Source organism: Phocoena sinus, chromosome X, assembly GCF_008692025.1.
Source record: "Phocoena sinus isolate mPhoSin1 chromosome X, mPhoSin1.pri, whole genome shotgun sequence".
In the NCBI taxonomy this organism is placed as follows: Eukaryota; Metazoa; Chordata; class Mammalia; order Artiodactyla; family Phocoenidae; genus Phocoena; species Phocoena sinus.
The window spans coordinates 11,263,077-11,283,759 of record NC_045784.1 but is presented as its reverse complement, the minus strand read 5'-3'; the positions used below and the strand labels follow the sequence as shown (position 1 = coordinate 11,283,759).

The following is a 20,683-nucleotide window of genomic DNA, read 5'->3' as shown; positions in this document are numbered from 1 at the left end:
AATCCTATATTTTACTTAACCTAAACAGTCCTTCCCTAACATGTTGTTGCTATTTTAAAATGAGGTATCTCACATTCATTTTTTCAAATGAATTCTGCAATAGCCACTGTGTAATTTACCCTTCCAGCCCACCTCAGTTCAGACTACATCTCAAGCTCTTAACAGCCACGTATGGCAAGTGGCTGCAATGGACAATGCAAATATGGAATAATACTTGACACACAGTAGGCATCCAGTACTAATTTGTTAATATTCTTCTATAGTATTTGATTCTTCTTGAGTACAGGAATAACATGGTAATAATGTTCACACCATTGATAAAGTCTATTTGAGTTAGCCATTTACTCTTATTAGGCATTTAAGTGGTTTCCACTTTCCACTTTTTGAAATAATTCTGCAATGAGCATCCGGTTTACGTCTGTTCTTCCTTGGAATAAATTCTCAGAAGTGAACATTCTAGTACAGAAATAGGCCCCCTTTTAGGGCTCTTGGCGCAATTTGCCAAATTACCCCGGAAAGGATTATGCCACTTAGGCTTTGAGTGATTTATGCTTGGTTATTATTGATCCTCTGCGATGCTAACAGAACAGGTATTGCTGATAATTATTGTGATGATTTAAAAAATGTTAATTAATAGGCACCAATTTTTGTCAGCTATCACGCACCAGGCCCTGTGCACCAGGTATTTCTCACCTCTTCGGGGCGAGAACCCGAGGCTTAGGGAGGTTAATAAACTAAGCGCTAGAATCGCACTCAAACTCAGATCTGGGTGACTATTTTCAAAGCCTGGGCCACGACCACCCTCCGTTTCAGTTTTTTAAAAAAGCAAAGGCTAACAAAACACAAGGGAACGGAAGTGAGAAAGTTCAGAGCGAAGAGTTAAATGTCAAGGAACTGTAGCGGAGGCGGAAGCCGTGCAGAAACGACTGTCGTCTTCCCGACCCACCGCCCGACTCCGAGGCACAGGAGTGCCCGCCCCCCCTCCCCCACCGCGCCCCGAGTGCCGCGATCCGGTCACTACTCCCTACACCGGCCGTCCCCACGCTCCGCCCCGAGAGGCGGAGCCCCCATTTCGCGCCACTGCCCCTGAGTGGTGCGGAACGCGGCTAGGACGGGACGTCAACCACGGGGGCGGGACTTCCTGCGCGTCATGGCCACGTGACCCGCACCGGCCGCTCACGTCTAGTCGCCCCGGCAACATCCTCTCCCACGCACCGCGTATCCTGTTTCCCACCGGAAATAGGTCCCTGCTCGCCCACCGCCCAGGATTTGCAGGCTACGAGCTCTTGAGGTGACTCTGGGGGCGGCTGGGTATCATTTGGGAAGTGAAGGAGGCCCCTGGAGGCCCCTGAGCCTGGCGGCCCCTGAGCCTGACTTTCTGTGAGGCCGGGAGAGCAGAGGGCTTGCCTGTCACGTTATCGTTGTAATTATCAGCATCCCGCTAATTGTGAGAGGGAACTGGTTCCAGAGCCCCTCGGCTCTGCCGTGCGCCAGAATCACTGGATGGTTTTTAAATGCCCGGGCCTCCATCCCAGACCAGTAAAATTCGAATTTCTAGAAGTGGGGCCCCGGCATCGGTATTTTTCTGAAAGCTCCCCATTGTGATTCTGATGTTCCAGGTAACGCTGTGTCAAGCCAGGTCTGGAAGGTGAATTCGGACTTTGCCCATCCAGCCCAGAATCAGAACAGATCACCCAGGTCAGCCTCATCCTTAGAGGGAAGTCTAGGATATTAGCCCGTCTATTCAAAAATTGGGGCTTTCTTCTCCTCTCTTTTCCCTCGCACGTTGTCCTCTGTGGGAGGTCAGAGGTTTTGATGGCAGTTACCTGGAGAACATTTGGCACCTGCGGTCTTCTCTGCGCCTTACCTGTGGAGGTGGAGGATGTCTTTTCCCTCTGTTCTTCCTCAGTAGTTAAGTGAAGTTGCACCAGTGGCCAACGAAGTACCTTTTAGCTGTGAAATCCTGAGAGTCCCTTAGTACAGACCAGATGGTTCTGAACGAGTTTATTTTTTTCAGGAATGATTTTTAAAGTTGTTTCACAGGCTAGATTCTGTATTCAGCTGTTTTGCACCTCAAGTCAGAATAACATTACTTGAAAGTTTAGACTGAAGATTAATAACACAAATAGCATTTCTGGAGTTACTTACTCTCAGAGTTCCCATGAATTATGGGGTGGGGGTAACCTTTATACGTACAGTTTTTACTAATATAGTTTAGAGGAGTAACAGCCCCTTTGGGATGGCAATGTGAACAGAAACCATATATTTTCCAAGACTGTTAGCTAGTAACTTTGGATAGGCATAACTGAAGGCAAGTTCACAGTAAGGTGTACAGATCTCCTCTGAGTATTCGTTGTTGTGCTGGGAAAGGATATAAGCTAAAGCTCCAGAGAGAATTTTCATTCTAAAAGTGTTTTACAGAGGGTGAAGGATTATTTTGGTTTTTAGGGTGCAACATTTAAGGATAGGGTGAAATGAGAAGAAAGGGAGGAAAACTGAACGAGTAAGCGTAGAGTAGAGGTTGGAGAATTCACAAAATAGATGCGGAACTTGTGAAACTTCCTTCCGCATTCGCGGATGCGTAGGGCCGACTATACCACACCATTTTATTTTATTTTTTTATTTTTTTTTTTTTTTAAACATCTTTATTGGGGTATAATTGCTTTACAATGGTGTGTTAGTTTCTGCTTTACAACAAAGTGAATCAGCTATACATATACATATGTTCCCATATGTCTTCCCTCTTGCGTCTCCCTCCCTCCCACTCTCCCCATCCCACCCTTCCAGGCTGTCACAAAGCACCGAGCTAATATCCCTGTGCCTTGCGGCTGCTTCCCCCCAGCTATCTACCTTACTACGTTTGTTAGTGTGTATATGTCCATGACTCTCTCTCGCCCTGTCAAAACTCACCCTTCCCCCTCCCTTCTCCAGTAGGTCTGCGTCTTTATTCCTATCTTACCCCTAGGTTCTTCATGACATTTTTTTCCCTTAAATTCCATATATATGTGTTAGCATACGGTATTTGTCTTTTTCTTTCTGACTTACTTCACTCTGTATGACAGATTCTAGGTCTATCCATCTCATTACAAATAGCTCAATTTCATTTCTTTTTAAGGCTGAGTAATATTCCATTGTGTATATGTGCCACATCTTCTTTATCCATTCATCCGATGATGGGCGCTTAGGTTGTTTCCATGTCCTGGCTATTGTAAATAGAGCTGCAATGAACATTTTGGTACATGACTCTCTTTGAATTTTGGTTTTCTCAGGGTATATGCCAAGTAGTGGGATTGCTGGGTCATATGGTAATTCTATTTGTAGTTTTTTAAGGAACCTCCATACTGTTCTCCACAGTGGCTGAACCAATTCACATTCCCACCAGCAGTGCAAGAGTGTCCCCTTTTCTCCACACCCTCTCCAGCATTTATTGTTTCTTGATTTTTTGATGATGGCCATTCTGACTGGTGTGAGATGATATCTCATTGTAGTTTTGATTTGCATTTCTCTAATGATTAATGATGTTGAGCATTCTTTCATGTGTTTGTTGGCATTCTGTATATCTTCTTTGGAGAAATGTCTATTTAGGTCTTCTGCCCATTTTTGGATGGGGTTGTTTGTTTTTTTGTTATTGAGCTGCATGAGCTGCTTGTAAATTTTGGAGATTAATCCTTTGTCAGTTGCTTCATTTGCAAATGTTTTCTCCCATTCTGAGGGTTGTCTTTTGGTCTTGGTTATGGTTTCCTTTGCTGTGCAAAAGCTTTGAAGTTTCATTAGGTCCCATTTGTTTATTTTTGTTTTTATTTCCATTACTCTAGGAGGTGGGTCAGAAAGGATCTTGCTGTGATTTATGTCATAGAGTGTTCTTCCTATGTTTTCTTCTAAGAGTTTGATAGTTTCTGGCCTTACATTTAGGTCTTTAATCCATTTTGAGCTTATTTTTGTGTATGGTGTTAGGGAGTGATCTAATCTCATACTTTTACATGTACCTGTCCAGTTTTCCCAGCACCATTTATTGAAGAGGCTGTCCTTTCTCCACTGTACATTCCTGCCTCCTTTATCAAAGATAAGGTGTCCATATGTGCGTGGGTTTATCTCTGGGCTTTCTATCCTGTTCCACTGATCTGTCTTTCTGTTTTTGTGCCAGTACCATACTGTCTTGATTACTGTTGCTTTGTAATATAGTCTGAAGTCAGGGAGCCTTATTCCTCCAGCTCCTTTTTTCGTTCTAAAGATTGCTTTGGCTATTCGGGGTCTTTTGTGTTTCCATACAAATTGCGAAATTTTTTGTTCTAGTTCTGTGAAAAATGCCAGTGGTAGTTTGATAGGGATTGCATTGAATCTGTAGATTGCTTTGGGTAGTAGAGTCATTTTCACAATGTTGATTCTTCCCATCCAAGAACATGGTATATCTCTCCATCTATTTGTATCATCTTTAATTTCTTTCATCAGTGTCTTATAATTTTCTGCATACAGGTCTTTCGTATCCTTAGGTAGGTTTATTCCTAGATATTTTATTCTTTTTGTTGCAATGGTAAATGGGAGTGTTTTCTTGATTTCACTTTCAGATTTTTCATCATTAGTATATAGGAATGCCAGAGATTTCTGTGCATTAATTTTGTATCCTGCTACTTTACCAAATTCATTGATTAGCTCTAGTAGTTTTCTGGTAGCATCTTTAGGATTCTCTATGTATAGTATCATGTCATCTGCAAACAGTGACAGCTTTACTTCTTCTTTTCCGATTTGGATTCCTTTTATTTCCTTTTCTTCTCTGATTGCTGTGGCTAAAACTTCCAAAACTATGTTGAATAAGAGTGGTGAGAGTGGGCAACCTTGTCTTGTTCCTGATCTTAGTGGAAATGCTTTCAGTTTTTCACCATTGAGGATGATGTTTGCTGTGGGCTTGTCATATATGGCTTTTATTATGTTTAGGAAAGTTCCCTCTATGCCTACTTTCTGGAGGGTTTTTATCATAAATGGGTGTTGAATTTTGTCGAAAGCTTTCTCTGCATCTATTGAGATGATCATATGGTTTTTCTCCTTCAATTTGTTAATATGGTTTATCACATTGATAGATTTGCGTATATTGAAGAATCCTTGCATTCCTGGAATAAACCCCACTTGATCATGGTGTATGATCCTTTTAATGTGCTGTTGGATTCTGTTTGCTAGTATTTTGTTGAGGATTTTTGCATCTATGTTCATCAGTGATATTGGCCTGTAGTTTTCTTTCTTTGTGACATCCTTGTCTGGTTTTGGTATCAAGGTGATGGTGGCTTCGTAGAAGGAATTTGGGAGTGTTCCTCCCTCTGCTATATTTTGGAAGAGTTTGAGAAGGATAGGTGTTAGCTCTTCTCTAAACGTTTGATAGAATTCACCTGTGAAGCCATCTGGTCCTGGGCTTTTGTTTGTTGGAAGGTTTTTAATCACAGTTTCAATTTCAGTGCTTGTGATTGGTCTGTTCATATTTTCTATTTCTTCCTGATTCAGTCTTGGCAGGTTGTGCATTTCTAAGAATTTGTCCATTTCTTCCAGATTGTCCATTTTATTGGCATAGAGTTGCTTGTAGTAATCTCTCATGATTTTTTTTATTTCTGCAGTGTCAGTTGTTACTTCTCCTTTTTCATTTCTAATTCTATTGATTTGAGTCTTCTCCCTTTTTTTCTTGATGAGTCTGGCTAGTGGTTTATCTATTTTGTTTATCTTCTCAAAGAACCAGCTTTTAGTTTTATTGATCTTTGCTATTGTTTCCTTCATTTCTTTTTCATTTATTTCTGATCTGATTTTTATGATTTCTTTCCTTCTGCTAGCTTTGGGGTTTTTTTGTTCTTCTTTCTCTAATTGCTTGAGGTGCAAGGTTAGGTTGTTTATTCGAGATGTTTCCTGCTTCTTAAGGTGGGCTTGTATTGCTATAAACTTCCCCCTTAGAACTGCTTTTGCTGCATCCCATAGGTTTTGGGTCGTTGTGTCTCCATTGTCATTTGTTTCTAGGTATTTTTTTATTTCCTCTTTGATTTCTTCAGTGATCACTTCATTATTAAGTAGTGTATTGTTTAGCCTCCATGTGTTTGTATTTTTTACAGATCTTTTCCTGTAATTGATATCTAGTCTCATGGCGTTGTGGTCGGAAAAGATACTTGATACAATTTCAGTTTTCTTAAATTTACCAAGGCTTGATTTGTGACCCAAGATATGATCTATCCTGGAGAATGTTCCATGAGCACTTGAGAAAAATGTGTATTCTGTTGTTTTTGGATGGAGTGTCCTATAAACATCAATTAAGTCCATCTTGTTTAATGTATCATTTAAAGCTTGTGTTTCCTTATTTATTTTCATTTTGGATGATCTGTCCATGGGTGAAAGTGGGGTGTTAAAGTCCCCTACTATGAATGTGTTACTGTTGATCTCCCCTTTTATGGTTGTTAGTATTTGCCTTATGTATTGAGGTGCTCCTATGTTGGGTGCATAAATATTTACAATTGTTATATCTTCTTCTTGGATCGATCCCTTGATCATTATGTAGTGTCCTTCTTTGTCCCTTTTAATAGTCCTTATTTTAAAGTCTATTTTGTCTGATATGAGAATTGCTACTCCAGCTTTCTTTTGGTTTCCATTTGCATGGAATATCTTTTTCCATCCCCTTACTTTCAGTCTGTATGTGTCTCTAGTTCTGAAGTGGGTCTCTTGTAGACAGCATATATAAGGGTCTTGTTTTTGTATCCATTCAGCCAATCTGTGTCTTTTGGTGGGAGCATTTAGTCCATTTACATTTAAGGTAATTATTGATATGTATGTTCCTATTTCCATTTTATATATTGTTTTGGGTTCGCTACTATAGGTCATTTCCTTCTCTTGTGTTTCGTGTCTAGAGAAGTTCCTTTAGCATTTGTTGTAAAGCTGGTTTGGTGGTGCTGAACTCTCTCAGCTTTTGCTTGTCTGTAAAGGTTTTAATTTCTCCATCAAATGTGAATGAGATCCTTGCTGGGTAGAGTAGTCTTGGTTTCAGGCTATTCTCCTTCATCACTTTCAGTATGTCCTGCCACTCCCTTCTGGCTTGTAGGGTTTCTGCTGAGAGATCAGCTGTTAACCTTATGGGGATTCCCTTGTGTGTTATTTGTTGTTTTTCCCTTGCTGCTTTTAATATGCTTTCTTTGTGTTTAATTTTTGACAGTTTGATTAATATGTGTCTTGGCGTGTTTCTCCTTGTATTTATCCTGTATGGGACCCTCTGTGCTTCCTGGACTTGATTAACTATTTCCTTTCCCATATTAGGGAAGTTTTCAACTATAATCTCTTCAAATATTTTCTCAGTCCCTTTCTTTCTTTCTTCTTCTTCTGGAACCCCTATAATTCGAATGTTGGTGCGTTTCATGTTGTCCCAGAGGTCTCTGAGACTGTCCTCAGTTCTTTTCATTCTTTTTTCTTTATTCTGCTCTGCAGTAGTTATTTCCACTACTTTATCTTCCAGGTCACTTATCCGTTCTTCTGCCTCAGTTATTCTGCTATTGATCCTATCTAGAGTGATTTTAATTTCATTTATTGCATTGTTCATCGTTGCTTGTTTCATCTTTAGTTCTTGTAGGTCCTTGTTAACTGTTTCTTGCATTTTGTCCATTCTACTTCCAAGATTTCGGATCATCCTTACTATCATTATTCTGAATTCTTTTTCAGGTAGATTGCCTATTTCCTCTTCATTTGTTAGGTCTGGTGGGTTTTTATCTTGCTCCTTCATCTGCTGTGTGTTTTTCTGTCTTCTCATTTTGCTTATCTTACTGTGTTTGGGGTCTCCTTTTTGCAGGCTGCAGGTTCGTAGTTCCCGTTGTTTTTGATGTCTGTCTCCAGTGGCTAAGGTTGTTTCAGTGGGTTGTGTAGGCTTCCTGGTGGAGGGGACTAGTGCCTGTGTTGTGCTGGATGAGGCTGGATCTTGTCTCTCTAGTGGGCAGGTTCACGTCTGGTGGTGTGTTTTGGGGTGTCTGTGGCCTTATTATGATTTTAGGCAGCCTCTCTGCTAATGGGTGGGGTTGTGTTCCTGTTTTGCTAGTTGTTTGGCATAGGTTGTCCAGCACTGTGGCTTGCTGGTCGTTGAGTGAAGCTGGGTGCTGGTGTTAAGATGGAAGTCTCTGGGAGATTTCCGCTGTTTAATATTATGTGGAGCTGGGAGGTCTCTTGTTGACCAGTGACCTGAAGTTGGCTCTCCTACCTCAGAGGCAGAGCCCTGACTCCTGGCTGGAGCACCAAGAGCCTTTCATCCACACGGCTCAGAATAAAAGGGAGAAAAAGTAGAGAGAATTAGTAGAAGTATGAGGAAAGAAAGAAGGAAAGGAGGAAAGGAAGGAAGGAAGAAAGAAGCAAAGAAGGAAAGAAAGGAGGGAGGGAGGGAGGGAGGAAGGAAGGAAGGAAGGAAGGAGGGAAAGAAGGAAAAAAAGACAGAAAGAAAGATGATACAGTAAAAATAAAATAAAGTATAATATAGTTATTGAATTAAAAAATATTTAGAAAAAAAAAAGGGACGGATAGAACCTTAGGACAAATGTTGGAAGCAAAGCTATACAGAGAAAATCTTACACAGAAGCATACACATACACCTTCACAAAAAGAGGTAAAGGGGGAAAAATCATAAATCCTGCTCCCTGAGACCACCTCCTCAATTTGGGGTGATTCGTTGTCTAAAGGAGGGAGGGAAGGAAGGAAAGAAAGAACGAAGGTAAAGTATAATAAAGTTATTACAATTAAACTTAATTATTAAGAAAAAGAATTTTTAAAACAAAGTCATGGACGGATAGAGCCCTAGGACAAATGGTGGAAGCTAGAGTATACAGACTAGATGTCACACAGGAGCATACACGTACACCTTCACAAAAAGAGGAAAAGGGAAAAAAATCATAGATTTCGCTCCTAAATTCCACCTCTTCAATTTGGGATCATTCCTTGTCTATTCAGGTATTCCACAGATGCAGGGTATATCAAGTTGATTGTGGAGCTTTAATCCGCTGCTTCTGTGGCTGCTGGGAGAGATTTCCCTTTCTCTTCTTTGTTTTCACAGCTCACAGGAGCTCAGCTTTGGATTTGGCCCTGCCTCTGCGTGTAGGTCGCTGGAGGGCGTCTGTTTTTTCGCTCAGACAGGACGGGGTTAAAGGAGCCGCCGATTCGGGGCCTCCGGCTCACTCAGGCCGGGGGTTGGGGGATGGGGGAAGGAGGGGCACTGCGTGCGGGGCCGGCCTGCGGCGGCAGAGGCAGCATGACGTTGCGGCAGAGGCCGGCGTGACGTTGCACCAGCCTGAGGCCCGCCGTGCGCTGTCCCGGGGAAGTTGTCCCTGGATCCCGGGAACCTGGCAGTGGCGGGCTGCACAGGCTCCGCGGAAGAGGGGTGTGGAGAGTGACCTGTGCTCGCACACAGGCCCCTTGGTGGCGGCAGCAGCAGCCTTAGCGTCTCCCGCCCGTCTCTGGGGTCCGCGGTTTTAGCCGCGGCTCGCGCCCGTCTCGGGGGCTCGCGCCCTCAGCCGCGGCTCGCGCCCGTCTCTGGGGTTTGCGCTTTCAGCCGCGGCTCGCGCCCGTCTCGGGGGCTCGCGCCCTCAGCCGCGGCTCGCGCCCGTCTCTGGGGTTCGCGCTTTTAGCCGCGGCTCGCGCCCGTCTCTGGAGTTCCTTTAAGCAGCGCTCTTAGACCCCTCTCCTCGCGCACCAGGAGACAAAGAGGGAAGAAAAAGTCTCTTGCCTCTTCGGCCGGTGCAGGCTTTTCCCCGAACTCCCTCCCGGCTAGTCGTGGTGCACTAACCCCTTCAGGCTATGTTCAAGCCGCCAACCCCAGTCCTCTCCCTGAGCTCCGTCCAAAACCAAAACCTTAGCCTCAGCTCGCAGCCCCGCCCGCCCCGGTGGGTGAGCAGCAAGCCTCTCGGGTTGGTGAGTGCTGGTCGGCACCGATCTTCTGTGCAGGAATCTCCCCGCTTTGCCCTCCGCACCCGTCGCTGTGCACTACTCCGCGGTCCCGAAACTCCCCCCTCTGCCTCCCGCAGTCTCCGCCCGCGGAGGGGCTTCCTAGTGTGTGGAAACTTTTCCTCCTTCACAGCTCCCTCCCACTGGTGCAGGTGCCGTCCTTATTCTTTTGTCTCTGTTTTTTCTTTTGCCCTACCCAGTTACGTGGGGAGTTTCTTGCCTTTTGGGAGGTCTGAGGTCTTCTGCCAGCCTTCAGTAGGAGTTCTGTAGGAGTTGTTCCACGTGTGGATGTATTTCTGGTGTATCCGTGGGGAGGAAGGCGATCTCCGCGTCTTACTCTTCCGCCATCTTCAAGGTCCCCCCCTACCACACCATTTTATGTAATGGACTTGATCATCCGCGGATTTTGGTCTCTTGTCGGGGGGAGGTCCTGCAACCAATTCCCCACGAACACCGAGGGACGTCTGTACTTCTCTACAATAGGAAATCCAGCTATAGAACAGTGTAAAAAAGTGAACAGGTGAAAAAAGAGCGTAACTTGTTGATCAAAGATCAGATGATTTGAAAATATCTTTGAAAACATATTAATGTATTTAGATATCTACTTTCCGAAAAGATTTGGAGCTTTATAGCCAGAGTTATTTGAGTTACTAGCTACTCAATGATTTTAGGGAGGGTAGAGGTTGCAGGAGAGTGTTAACAGGAAATGGCGATCCCAACAGCATCGAAGGACAGGAAATATTACCTATGACTTTTTTATGCTGGAAGGAAAAAAGGAAATTTAAAAGGAACAGATGGCAGAATCCAGGCCTACAAGTAGTTGATTAAATGGCCAAATGAAAGGGGCATAGTGAGTGCCGTTTAAATTCAGAAAAGAGAGATTAACGTGGAATTACCCTGTATGTGTTTTTGGAAGGAAAATTTGAAATAAGGTTCCTGACATCCAGTGGTGACTTTAACCACTTTAAACCAGTCGTGGTTTATGCTCTTAACTTGTATTACCTACCTGTCCAACCCTTATTCCTTCATGGTCACACTAGGTTTTGCTGTTTGAAGAATATACTTGCAATGAGGGGAACTTGTCTGTTTCCTCTTTTGCGTTGTATTCTGTCCTTGTCGGTTACTCCAATTTTCAGCTTTCACATTGCCTGTTGTGTTCAAGAGTCAAGGGGTAACCTTGTTTTGGGGCTGTCCTCATATTTCACTTCTGATTCTTATGTTAGTCACATGGGGATTTGGTGAACTTGCAAATAAATCCATTCCCAAATCCATCACCCTTGCTTGACAAATTAAACGGTGCCGTTCTATGGGTGGAATATGGTTTGTATGAAAAAGAAGAATTGTTAACTACGTCCTTTCAGCCAAGGAGCTATGTTCCTTCCCCATGCTGTGCCTTCATTGTGACCTTGCTTCTTATTGCAACAGCCAGAAGAGTAAATTGAGGCTTGGGGTCGAGAGAATGAAAGGGAAATGAAACTCAGGTTTGAGGCTCCCTCACCCATCAGTTTTAACTGTTACAGGTGGACAGAGGCAGGCCTTCTAAACACAGTAGCTTGTGCGCTTGTAGGAGGCCTGTGTCTGGAGGAAAGATGGAGCTTGGACTGCTGAGGGTGGGAAAAGGCCTTTCAGACTTGAGCCATCTCTGATGTCTGAATCACTAAGCCGGGACCACGCCAAGCCACAGGAGGGAGCCTCTGAGGGCAGCAAGCCAGCTGAACTTGCCAGCCTCAGATCGAAGCTGGGGGTGATGGCAAGAAGCAGTGCTCTCCAAAAAACCTCCTTTTCTCATTTGACTTAGTTGAGGAAGTTCCTACCAGTGTGTGCGTTTACTGGGAGACATCTTCTCTGATAGGGTTATTACCACATATACCGAGATTCCGTAGAACTGCATATGACTCAATGTATGTAATTCAGATTTCTCACCATACCGTCATTTATTTTGAGCCATCTCCAGCAGACCCCATTTCTTCTACTTTGAAACTGTGTATACTGAAGGCCCAATTAGATCCCCCCAATTCTCTGGTTCGCTCAGAGAACCAAATTAGGGAGAGCCTTATGGGAAAGTTGCGTATCTTATTTAATGACCAACGTTGAACGTGTTTCTATGCAAAAATCAAAGCCGATGAATTTTCATGTATTTAATTTTCAGAATTCTAGTGGAAAAGGAGGATAGAGAGGAAAATCCAGTTACAGAGGATACATTATCATTTCGAAGGGAATTTGTGTTTTATTTATCTGGTTGCTATGATGCATCCTAGATCCTATACTTATAAGAATCTAAATAGGCAGTAAAAAGAATTTGTACAAGGAATTCCCTGGTGGTCCAATGGTTAGGAGTCCGTGCTTCCACTGTCCGGGGCACAGGTTCAATCCCTGGTCGGGGAACTAAGATCCCACAAGCTGTGCAACTCAGCCAAAAAAAAAAAAAGCCACATTCCTTATTGGTGGAAATGTTTAATGACTCAATGGAAATAGTCACATTTTGTCCATTGAAAACCACAAAGCTCATGTCTGTTGTTGTTCGTGTATATTTATGCATTTAAAAATGTGTCTCCCAGGATAAGCAGAGTCATTGAAGAATGAGTGCAGTTTTTAAGAAAGGCTATACGGAAAAATATATCATTGGAGACTCAGAGGCACTGCCTTTTGCCTGTGGGCCTCAGCAGTGTTTCGTGAATGACCTCAACGCTGTTTTTTTCCTTCCTCTTCTCGTGGCTGAGGACAGACAATGAATTCGGTCTCTGTACTCGCCCAGGCTCAGCTGGGCAGTGACTATCGTGCCATTGTCCTCCCTGGGGAGGGCTGCCCAGTTGGTAGTGCCGTGAATCCCGGCCTTCCCTGGCATTGACCCTCTCTTTTCTTTCAGCTCCACCATCCCGTTAGGAGAAGAGTTGCTGCGCAGTACACAGAGCCAGGTGCCAGAAAAAAGTAGGAGACACTCTGGGGAGGTGGGGAATGAAAGATAAAATTAAAAACCATTGAAAGGGCAGCTCAGTCTGCTGCTACCTTAAACTTTCTCTCCTTTGAGCTGGTGGTGGTGTGTGACAGTACTGCTATAGTGTCTAGAATTATTTTAACGTTGGCTTTTCAGAAGCCCAGGCATTTTTATTAGGTCCTTAAGCTCCTTTGTGGAACCCAGTTTTGAAAAGCTAACAGGGCCCATTCTTAGAGTAGGGTCTCACCTTCCCTTGGGTGCTAACTGATGCCATCAGCCGGGAAGGATATGGGTTCCTTCTTCCAGGGAGGAACTCTCTCCTGCTTCCCAGTTCCTGCTTCCCGTCCTTGTTGGGTTCCTGCCTAGCCCGGGGCAGCTCGTAGAATCTCCATCAGAAATCATGGCACTACATATGCTTTCTAAGCCCTGTTGATTGATCCTGTTTTGCAGGAGTTAGGGTGGGTTGTTTTTTGTTTTTCTTAATTAAGTCCTTAAATGTCTCTGGAGCTCTTTAAGAAATGGTCCGATTTGCTTATTTAGTCACAGAGAGGATTCTTTTGTCCCCAGTATTAGGAACTGGTCACCAAATTGCTATTGGTCATAATCACAGTTTTCTTGCTTCCACTAGTCTTATTCTGAGCCTAATAACTTATGAGATGGGTGAGAATCTCAGAGTTCCTCCACTGATTTGCAAGTGCAAAGCGAGGAACGATTAGGACGCTCAACGTACTGAGGGAAGAGTCTATGGAGCCTCGTAATGGATTAACATAAAGCAGGGGTGGCCAAGTGATGGCCCACGGCTAAGAATGATGTTTACATTTTTAATAGGTTGTTTTTTTAATTTTAAAAAAAAGTACGGCTATGTAACAGTATACGTGACACACAAGCCCAGAATATTTACTATTTGGCCCTTTAGAGAAAAAAATTTGCTGGTGTAAAATACCAGCAGTAATACTGGAAATAGCAAGCTCATAATAAAGTTCTATGCAAGCTGCTCTTTCTTTGGATGTGTTTTTTTATACTTTTTCTTTCTTTCTTTCTTTCTTTTTTTTTTTTTTTTTGCGGTACGCGGGCCTCTCACTGTTGTGGCCTCTCCCGTTGCAGAGCACAGGCTCCGGACGCGCAGGCTCAGTGGCCATGGTTCACGGGCCCAGCCACTCCGCGGCATGTGGGATCCTCCCGGAGCGGGGCACGAGCCCTCGTCCCCTGTATCGGCAGGTGGACTCTCAACCACTGCGCCACCAGAGAAGCCCTATACTTTTTCTTACTTGATTTGAGAGGGGCTGATTAATTTGTCATTCATTCTCAGGATTATTTTGTTCAACTTGAAGAAAACTTTATTTATTATTTTTATTGAAGTATAGTTGATTTACAATGTTGTATTAGTTTCAAGTGTACAGCAAAATGATTCAGTTATATATTCTTTTTTAGATTCTTTTCCCTTATAGGTTATTACAAAATACTGAGTAGAGTTCCCTGTGCTATACAGTAGGTGCTTGTTGGTTACCTATTTTATATATAGTAGTGTGTATATGGTAATCCCAACCTCCTAGTGTATCCCTCCCCCCCCTTCCCCCTTTGGTAACCTTAAGTTCGTTTTCTGTCTGTGGATCTCTTTCTGTTTCGTATATAAGTTCATTTATTATATCATTTTTTTTTAGATTCCACATATAAGCGATACTCTTTTTAATTGAGTATCTACAGGATTTTAGGAATCTTAAAGATACTTAAAATGTAAAAGGATGTGATAGACAGGTTTTGGAATTTGGGGAGGGAAAATAATAGATCCAAGGGTGACATGAGCGGCATATTGAACGTAGAGCCTGAGGACTCTAAACGTGCTGTAAGATGGCAGCAGATCTGATTATAAGTGTCCCAGTGGCCAAAGCAATGAGAAAAGCATAATCAGAAGAAAATCGATGACAAAGGTGCCTGTGTTCCATGATTAACGTAAATTCATCTTTCCTTAATGGCCTGGGTCTTAAAAGAAGTCAGCATCTCGGCAGATTAGTTGATATGCTTTATAGGTAGTCAGCAGCCTGCGCTGAATCTGAACGGCCTCTGGTCCAAATGCTGGGACTGGCTTTCTTCAGCCACCCCAGCTCTTAGTCCTGGCTGCTTTCTTGCAAAAGTGCTCAGAGTGCCTTTCGTGATTTCTGACGCAGTGGAACATGGCAGCCCTTCTATCAAATTATTTGTTGAATCAAAAGCATAAGTAAGTAACCACTCCTCAAATTAGCACTCCCATCGTTTTTAATCACAGCCATTGGCATTTGAGCAGCCTGGGGCACTCATTGAATTACACTTGAACCTCTTAAACAGTTGTTTACTCTACCATGCATGCCTAACTTCTACCTCTGCAGAAGGGAGCCTCTCATAAGCCATCTTGTGCATTTTCAGAATACTGGTACTACTGCTTCTAAAGCCAGGCTGGATTTTCCCAGTTATAAATAAAAACAGGATCGTCTGAGGTCTGCAGTAGTGTTCAGTCACAATGATATTTATTATATATCTGAAGCTGTCAGATCTCCCAGTTCGAGATAATTAATATTTACATTGATCTGGTTTTAAGTACATATTTTATAAGGCATAGAAGTCTGGATTCAAAACTCTTAATTTCCCCAAGATGTGCAGATGTCTCATAGGCTTTTTTAATTTAATTCCTATGCTAATTGTTAATCTCTAAAACAAATTTGATTAAGATACACATGGAGTTCACTTTAATGTCATTTTGTGCTTCAGGCACTCAGAAAGCTGTTCAGATTTCAGTGGTAGACATATAAAACCTGGCTGGAGTGAATTAGCCACTTAAAGGCTGTACCTTACACTTTAGCACTCAAGTGTATACTGATTTCTACTGTAATTTCTTTTGTGTTGGTTTTACTCCTGTAGGTGGTTAGCCCCTTAGTTGTGTTGACTGTTTTTATATGTATTTCTTCGGTAGCCTATAAAGCACATAGCAGTTAGCCAGGTTTTCAGATAATTGTTTATGTTTTAAGCCTTTAAATTATAGTTGTAGTGTGAACAATAATTTACACTTGTATTTTCACTGTATTTGTTAGCTTTTCCCCGGTTTACATTCACTGCATGTGTGTGTGTTTGTGAATTTAGAACAGGGAACAGGAAGTGTGGGCTGTGTTTAAGATAAATTTACAGAAGACCATGTCAGCCCTCTTGGAAATACCATCTTTGAAAGCTTATTATATTTAAAAAGAATGTGAATCGTTCTCTTTAGGCTAAATCTTAAAAGATGTGGTCAATTTAACATCTCAGTGTTCCGCATTAACCATAGCAAAACATCTGGTGGAGATTACAAAATAAGTCAAGTTTATTTCTTAAGGCTTGGAGATTTTTAAATTCTACCCTATAATTAAGTAAAGTAGGAAAAATAGGACTCCTTCGGTATCTGATTTCCAGAGTTTCAAAACCCAAGTACCTGTTTGCTCAGCATCACATTGTGTTAGGGGTTTTGTCTCATAGATGCTTAAATTCTCATGCATTTTAGGCTATTGCTTTTGTTTAACTTTTTTTTAAAGTACATTCTGGTGTCGGCTGGCACTTGAGCATCTCTGAACCCTTGAACAGAAGGGAAAAAAATTGAAGTGTGTTTTAAATAGGCTGTAAAAGGTGCAGATACAGATTAAACTTTACTTTGAGGTGCTTCCTGCCATATCAGTAAATCACAAGAGGTAGATAGCACGGAAGGGAGTAAATCCTGGCAGAACAAGGCTGTTGGGCAAAGGTATTCTATGCGGTCACTTGGTGGAGTCTCTATAAGGCCAACTGGCCCGAGGCCGGGGAACACAGTCAGATTCACAGGTTGCATCAGACCGAAATTCTCCGGACCACCCAGTTCCAGAAACTGCCCTGGAGGCATTCCGGACCACCCAGTTCCAGGAACTGACCTGGGGACTTTCAACCCAGCCCAGTCTTCCCGCCTTTCGAGGGGCGGGACTAACGGTCCCCCAGGATACCCGAAAAGACCACCAAATAAGGAATACCCTGCGCCCTCCCAGATTCACCACACCCCTTTCCCTTCTTCCCCTATAAATTCTTGCCCAACCCTCGCCCGGGTGCGACTTCTCTGGCCCCCTTTCTCTCGGACCAGTGAACCTCGCCCGGGAGCGCTCCCTAATAAAGCTCACTTGAAGCTTTCCTCTGTTTCGTGGTGCCGTTTGTTAAGATCCGACCTTACAGTCTCCAAGCGACCAGTTCCTCCTCCCGCAGAGACGCAGTGTGGGTAGGCAGAGAGTGTAGTGTCACACGCTGGCTGAAAGATGCTTTTTGCAGTCAAAACCAAAGCAAGGTGCATTTGAGGGGCTTAAAGCCCAGGGTACAACCCAGCCGAGAGAGTTGTTTTATTTAGAGAGGCTTCTCCGAGTCCCAGGCCTGCAGCAAGACCCAACAAAGGTTTCCAGTGAGTTGGCAAGATGTATTCTATTCTACTCAGGCCTCTGGGAGATCCAGGGTTAATTTATTTTATTTTTTATTAACTATTTTTATATATAAATTTATTTGTTTAATTTTTAGCTGCAATGGGTCTTTGTTGCTGTGCGCGAGCTTTCTCTAGTTGCGGCGAGCGGGGGCTACTCTTTGTTGCGGTGCGCGGGTTTCTCATTGCGGTGGCTTATCTTCTTGCCGAGCACGGGCTCTAGGCACGCGAGCTTCAGTAGCTGTGGCTCGCGGGCTCTAGAGCACAGGTTTCAGTAGTTGTGGCTCACGGGCTCTAGAGCGCAGGCTCAGTAGTTGCGGCACACGGGCTTAGTTGCTCCGCGGCATGTGGGATCTTCCCGGACCAGGTCTCGAACCCGTGTCCCCTGCATTGGCAGGCGGATTCTTAACCACTGCGCCATCAGGGAAGCCCTCCAGGGTTAATTTAAATAGGCATTGGCATGAATTATGGGCTAGTAAATAAAGTAATAGTTGTACATTTTTAGTTCATGTTCCGTGTATTCTTTTTTACATACATATGACTAGCTATTTATGTGGTTACTCTCGTGGACTTTACTTTCAATAGGGAAACAAGTACTATACTTGAAAAGTGCAGTGTCCTTTGAGCCACTGAATCACACCTAAGGGGATCCCTCCTTTTCAGACCACTAGCCCAGGTGTCGGTGCTGTCGTGGTGTGTTGCGTGAAGATCAGGCACCATCCTGGGGAGACAGCAGCCTCTGAGGAGCTGCTATGCAAACCGCAAAATAGCTATGAATATCACAGCCCTGGACTGACCAGACGTCTGCACTCTGCTTGTTCTTTCCTAGCTTCGGCGCTCGTTTGGACTTTCACAATCAGAGATGGCAGCAGAGGTAAGTTTTTTTTTTTTTTAACTGATGAGAAAAAAGGTAAGTTTTAGTCGTTAAGGTCTTGGTGTCTCATTGCATGATGGAGAACACCAAAGAAATACATCAGAAAACTAAAGGTAGAGCACCATCGGGTGTGTTGCTCGTCATCTTTTGTCCCAGGCACTGAGGAGCGGGCCGCCAGCACGTTTAGGGGGCAGAGAGGGAGGGACCGGAGACCATCATCATGTTCACCAGTTCATGTGGTTCTTGGCAGGCGTTTCTAACTTGGAATTAGTCATTTAATCACAGTGGGTAGAAAGGCCCAAGATGATAGACATCGGGTCCTCTTGCCCCCTGCGTCTCATCTAGAAATGATCATTATTAGCCTCTGTCCCCACTTTATCATGGGCCGTAACCTCAAACTAATTGTTCTCTGTGTGCCTCATGCGCATGTACTTCAGAGCAAGTGTGCACATGCCTGGCGCCCGTCGTGGGCGTGGACCCGTCTTATATTCTCCTTGGCCCCGTAGCACCCTCGTGGAGAGGAGATATTTAGTAGATACGCAGTAAACACCCGGTTAGTTGATTGAACGTTTGAAGGTTTCTCTTGAGGCTGAACCACGTGCTGTCTAGCCTACATTTTTTTTTGTTTTGTAGCCGGCAACAGCGCTAGCTCTGGAGTCTTGGCCCTCTCATCCGGTCTACGCAAGATACTGGCAACATTACCATCAAGCGATGGCGTGGATGCGCTGCCACCAGAATGCCTATCGGAAGGCCATGGAATCTTGCTTCACGTCCCCGTGGTACTCTTCTGCCATGGGCCTTCCCCAGAGTGCTTATGCTCAGGAGGGCAGAAGGCCTCAGTCCTGCTACGAGCATCCCCCAGCCTCCTGGAACTCCCGCCACAGTCATTCACATGCTGGCGGGCGTGGACCACATCCACGCGGCAGAGAAGAGCCAGCTTGGTACGCAGAGGAGGAGAAGGAGAAAGAGAGCGAGTCCGACGATGGTGGCATAGAATGCGACGTGAGCAACATGGAGATCACGGAGGAGCTACGCCAGTACTTCGCCCAAACCGAGAGGCACCAGGAGGAGCGCCGTAAGTGCAGCCCGCCCTTTTCCACGGCCCCGCCCCGGGCCTTGTCTCCTGCCCACATTTATTTTTATTTATGTTGGCTGTCCTGGCTCTTACTTTTTGCGCGCAGGACCTTCATTTCAGCACTCGCTGGCCTGCAGTCTTCTTAGTTGTGGCATGCATGCCGGATCTAGTTCCCCAACCAGGAATTGAACCCAGGCCCCCTGCTTCGGGAGCGTGGAGTCTTACCCACTGGACCACCAGCAAAGTCCCGTCCTGCCCTCATTTACAACCTTCTAAGTCCTCCCTTGGGTACAGATAATATTTCAAACCCAATCCTAAGCCTGGAAAAGCTCTGGTGATGTGGTACCTCACTTATATTAGTTTTCAGGGTTGTTTTAATATAGGACTTTTTTTTTTTTAGTTCTAGAACAAAATTTATCCTAATAGTACCTCTGCCATTTACTGAATTTCAGACACTATACCAGATGGAGAGTGTGTGTGTGTGTGTGTGTGTGTGTGTGTGTGTGTGTGCGCGCATTCCCTAGTCTACACAACAGTCCCTCAAAGTTTTAAGCCCATTTCACATATAAGGAAAGTGAGCCTTCAGGAGCTTCATTGACTTGTTCTGTGGTATCAACTAGTAATTTGCTGTTAGGATTCAAAGCAAGGTGTGTGTGACTGCAGTTCCTGTGCTCGTTCCTCTAGCACAGACTCAGGGCTTAGGACCACTAGGTTCCTAAAATGCTGCTGCTGCCTCACTGGTGCACAGCTCAGAGACTGCCCTGCTGTTGCAGAGCTACCGGGTCTTAAATCTCAAGCTCCCTCCAGAGTAGACACCAGTGCAAACCTAAAAAGAATAACAAAATGCCTGGTATTTACCCTCTCCGGTTTGATTCTGTGCCATGGCTGTCTGTTCCTGGGGTTAGAGAATTGTGATAATGGTCTTAAATCTTCAGTCGGAAAGCAGGAATGTTATGTTTTTAATTTCTTACTAACTTGCCACAAAAAACTAAAACTGCTTTTTGTGCTTTCCTTACTGTTAAGATTCACCAGCCCATTTACATTTTCAGTGTCTCTAACAGACATACAGATGCTTTCCTCCCTATTACAACATGCCATCTCAATATTGTTTTTATTGAGTTCTAATTATATATTTTGCCTAGAATTTTCTAGTAAACGGAGACATAGAAGCCTGGGGATGGGTGCATTTCATTTACATCTTGATTGATCTGTGTTTTCCTAATGATGGGCGAGCATGTATTGATTCCCCCACTGGGTGCCCGGAACTGAGCAATGGGCTGTGTATAAAGTCTCATGCCCTTTAGTGTCTGCCTATGATTCTTCACTACTCATTCAGTTTTACTTCCCTTCTTTTGATTAAACCTTTGACTTCTTTGATGCATATTAGAAAGTATATGCAAACAAGTATTTTTAAAACAGTACTTTCTATTACACATA

At 43.8% G+C, this 20,683-nt stretch overlaps 1 protein-coding gene across 2 annotated transcripts in view; it reads left to right on the top strand.

Moving 5' to 3' along the window:
* The first annotated feature begins 1,147 nt into the window (after positions 1-1,147).
* GEMIN8 (gem nuclear organelle associated protein 8) overlaps positions 1,148-20,683 on the top strand; it is a 29,195-nt gene continuing 9,659 nt past the window's right edge. The window contains exons 1-4 of one of the 2 annotated variants that reach the window (XM_032620453.1): positions 1,170-1,291; positions 1,620-1,698; positions 18,127-18,171; positions 18,805-19,246. In XM_032620453.1, the coding sequence (XP_032476344.1) occupies positions 18,160-18,171; positions 18,805-19,246 (454 nt within the window). In that variant the 5' untranslated portion in view covers positions 1,170-1,291; positions 1,620-1,698; positions 18,127-18,159. Of the gene's footprint in view, positions 1,292-1,619; positions 1,699-18,126; positions 18,172-18,804; positions 19,247-20,683 lie in introns of both variants that reach the window. The other variant, XM_032620452.1, reaches the window with a different exon arrangement.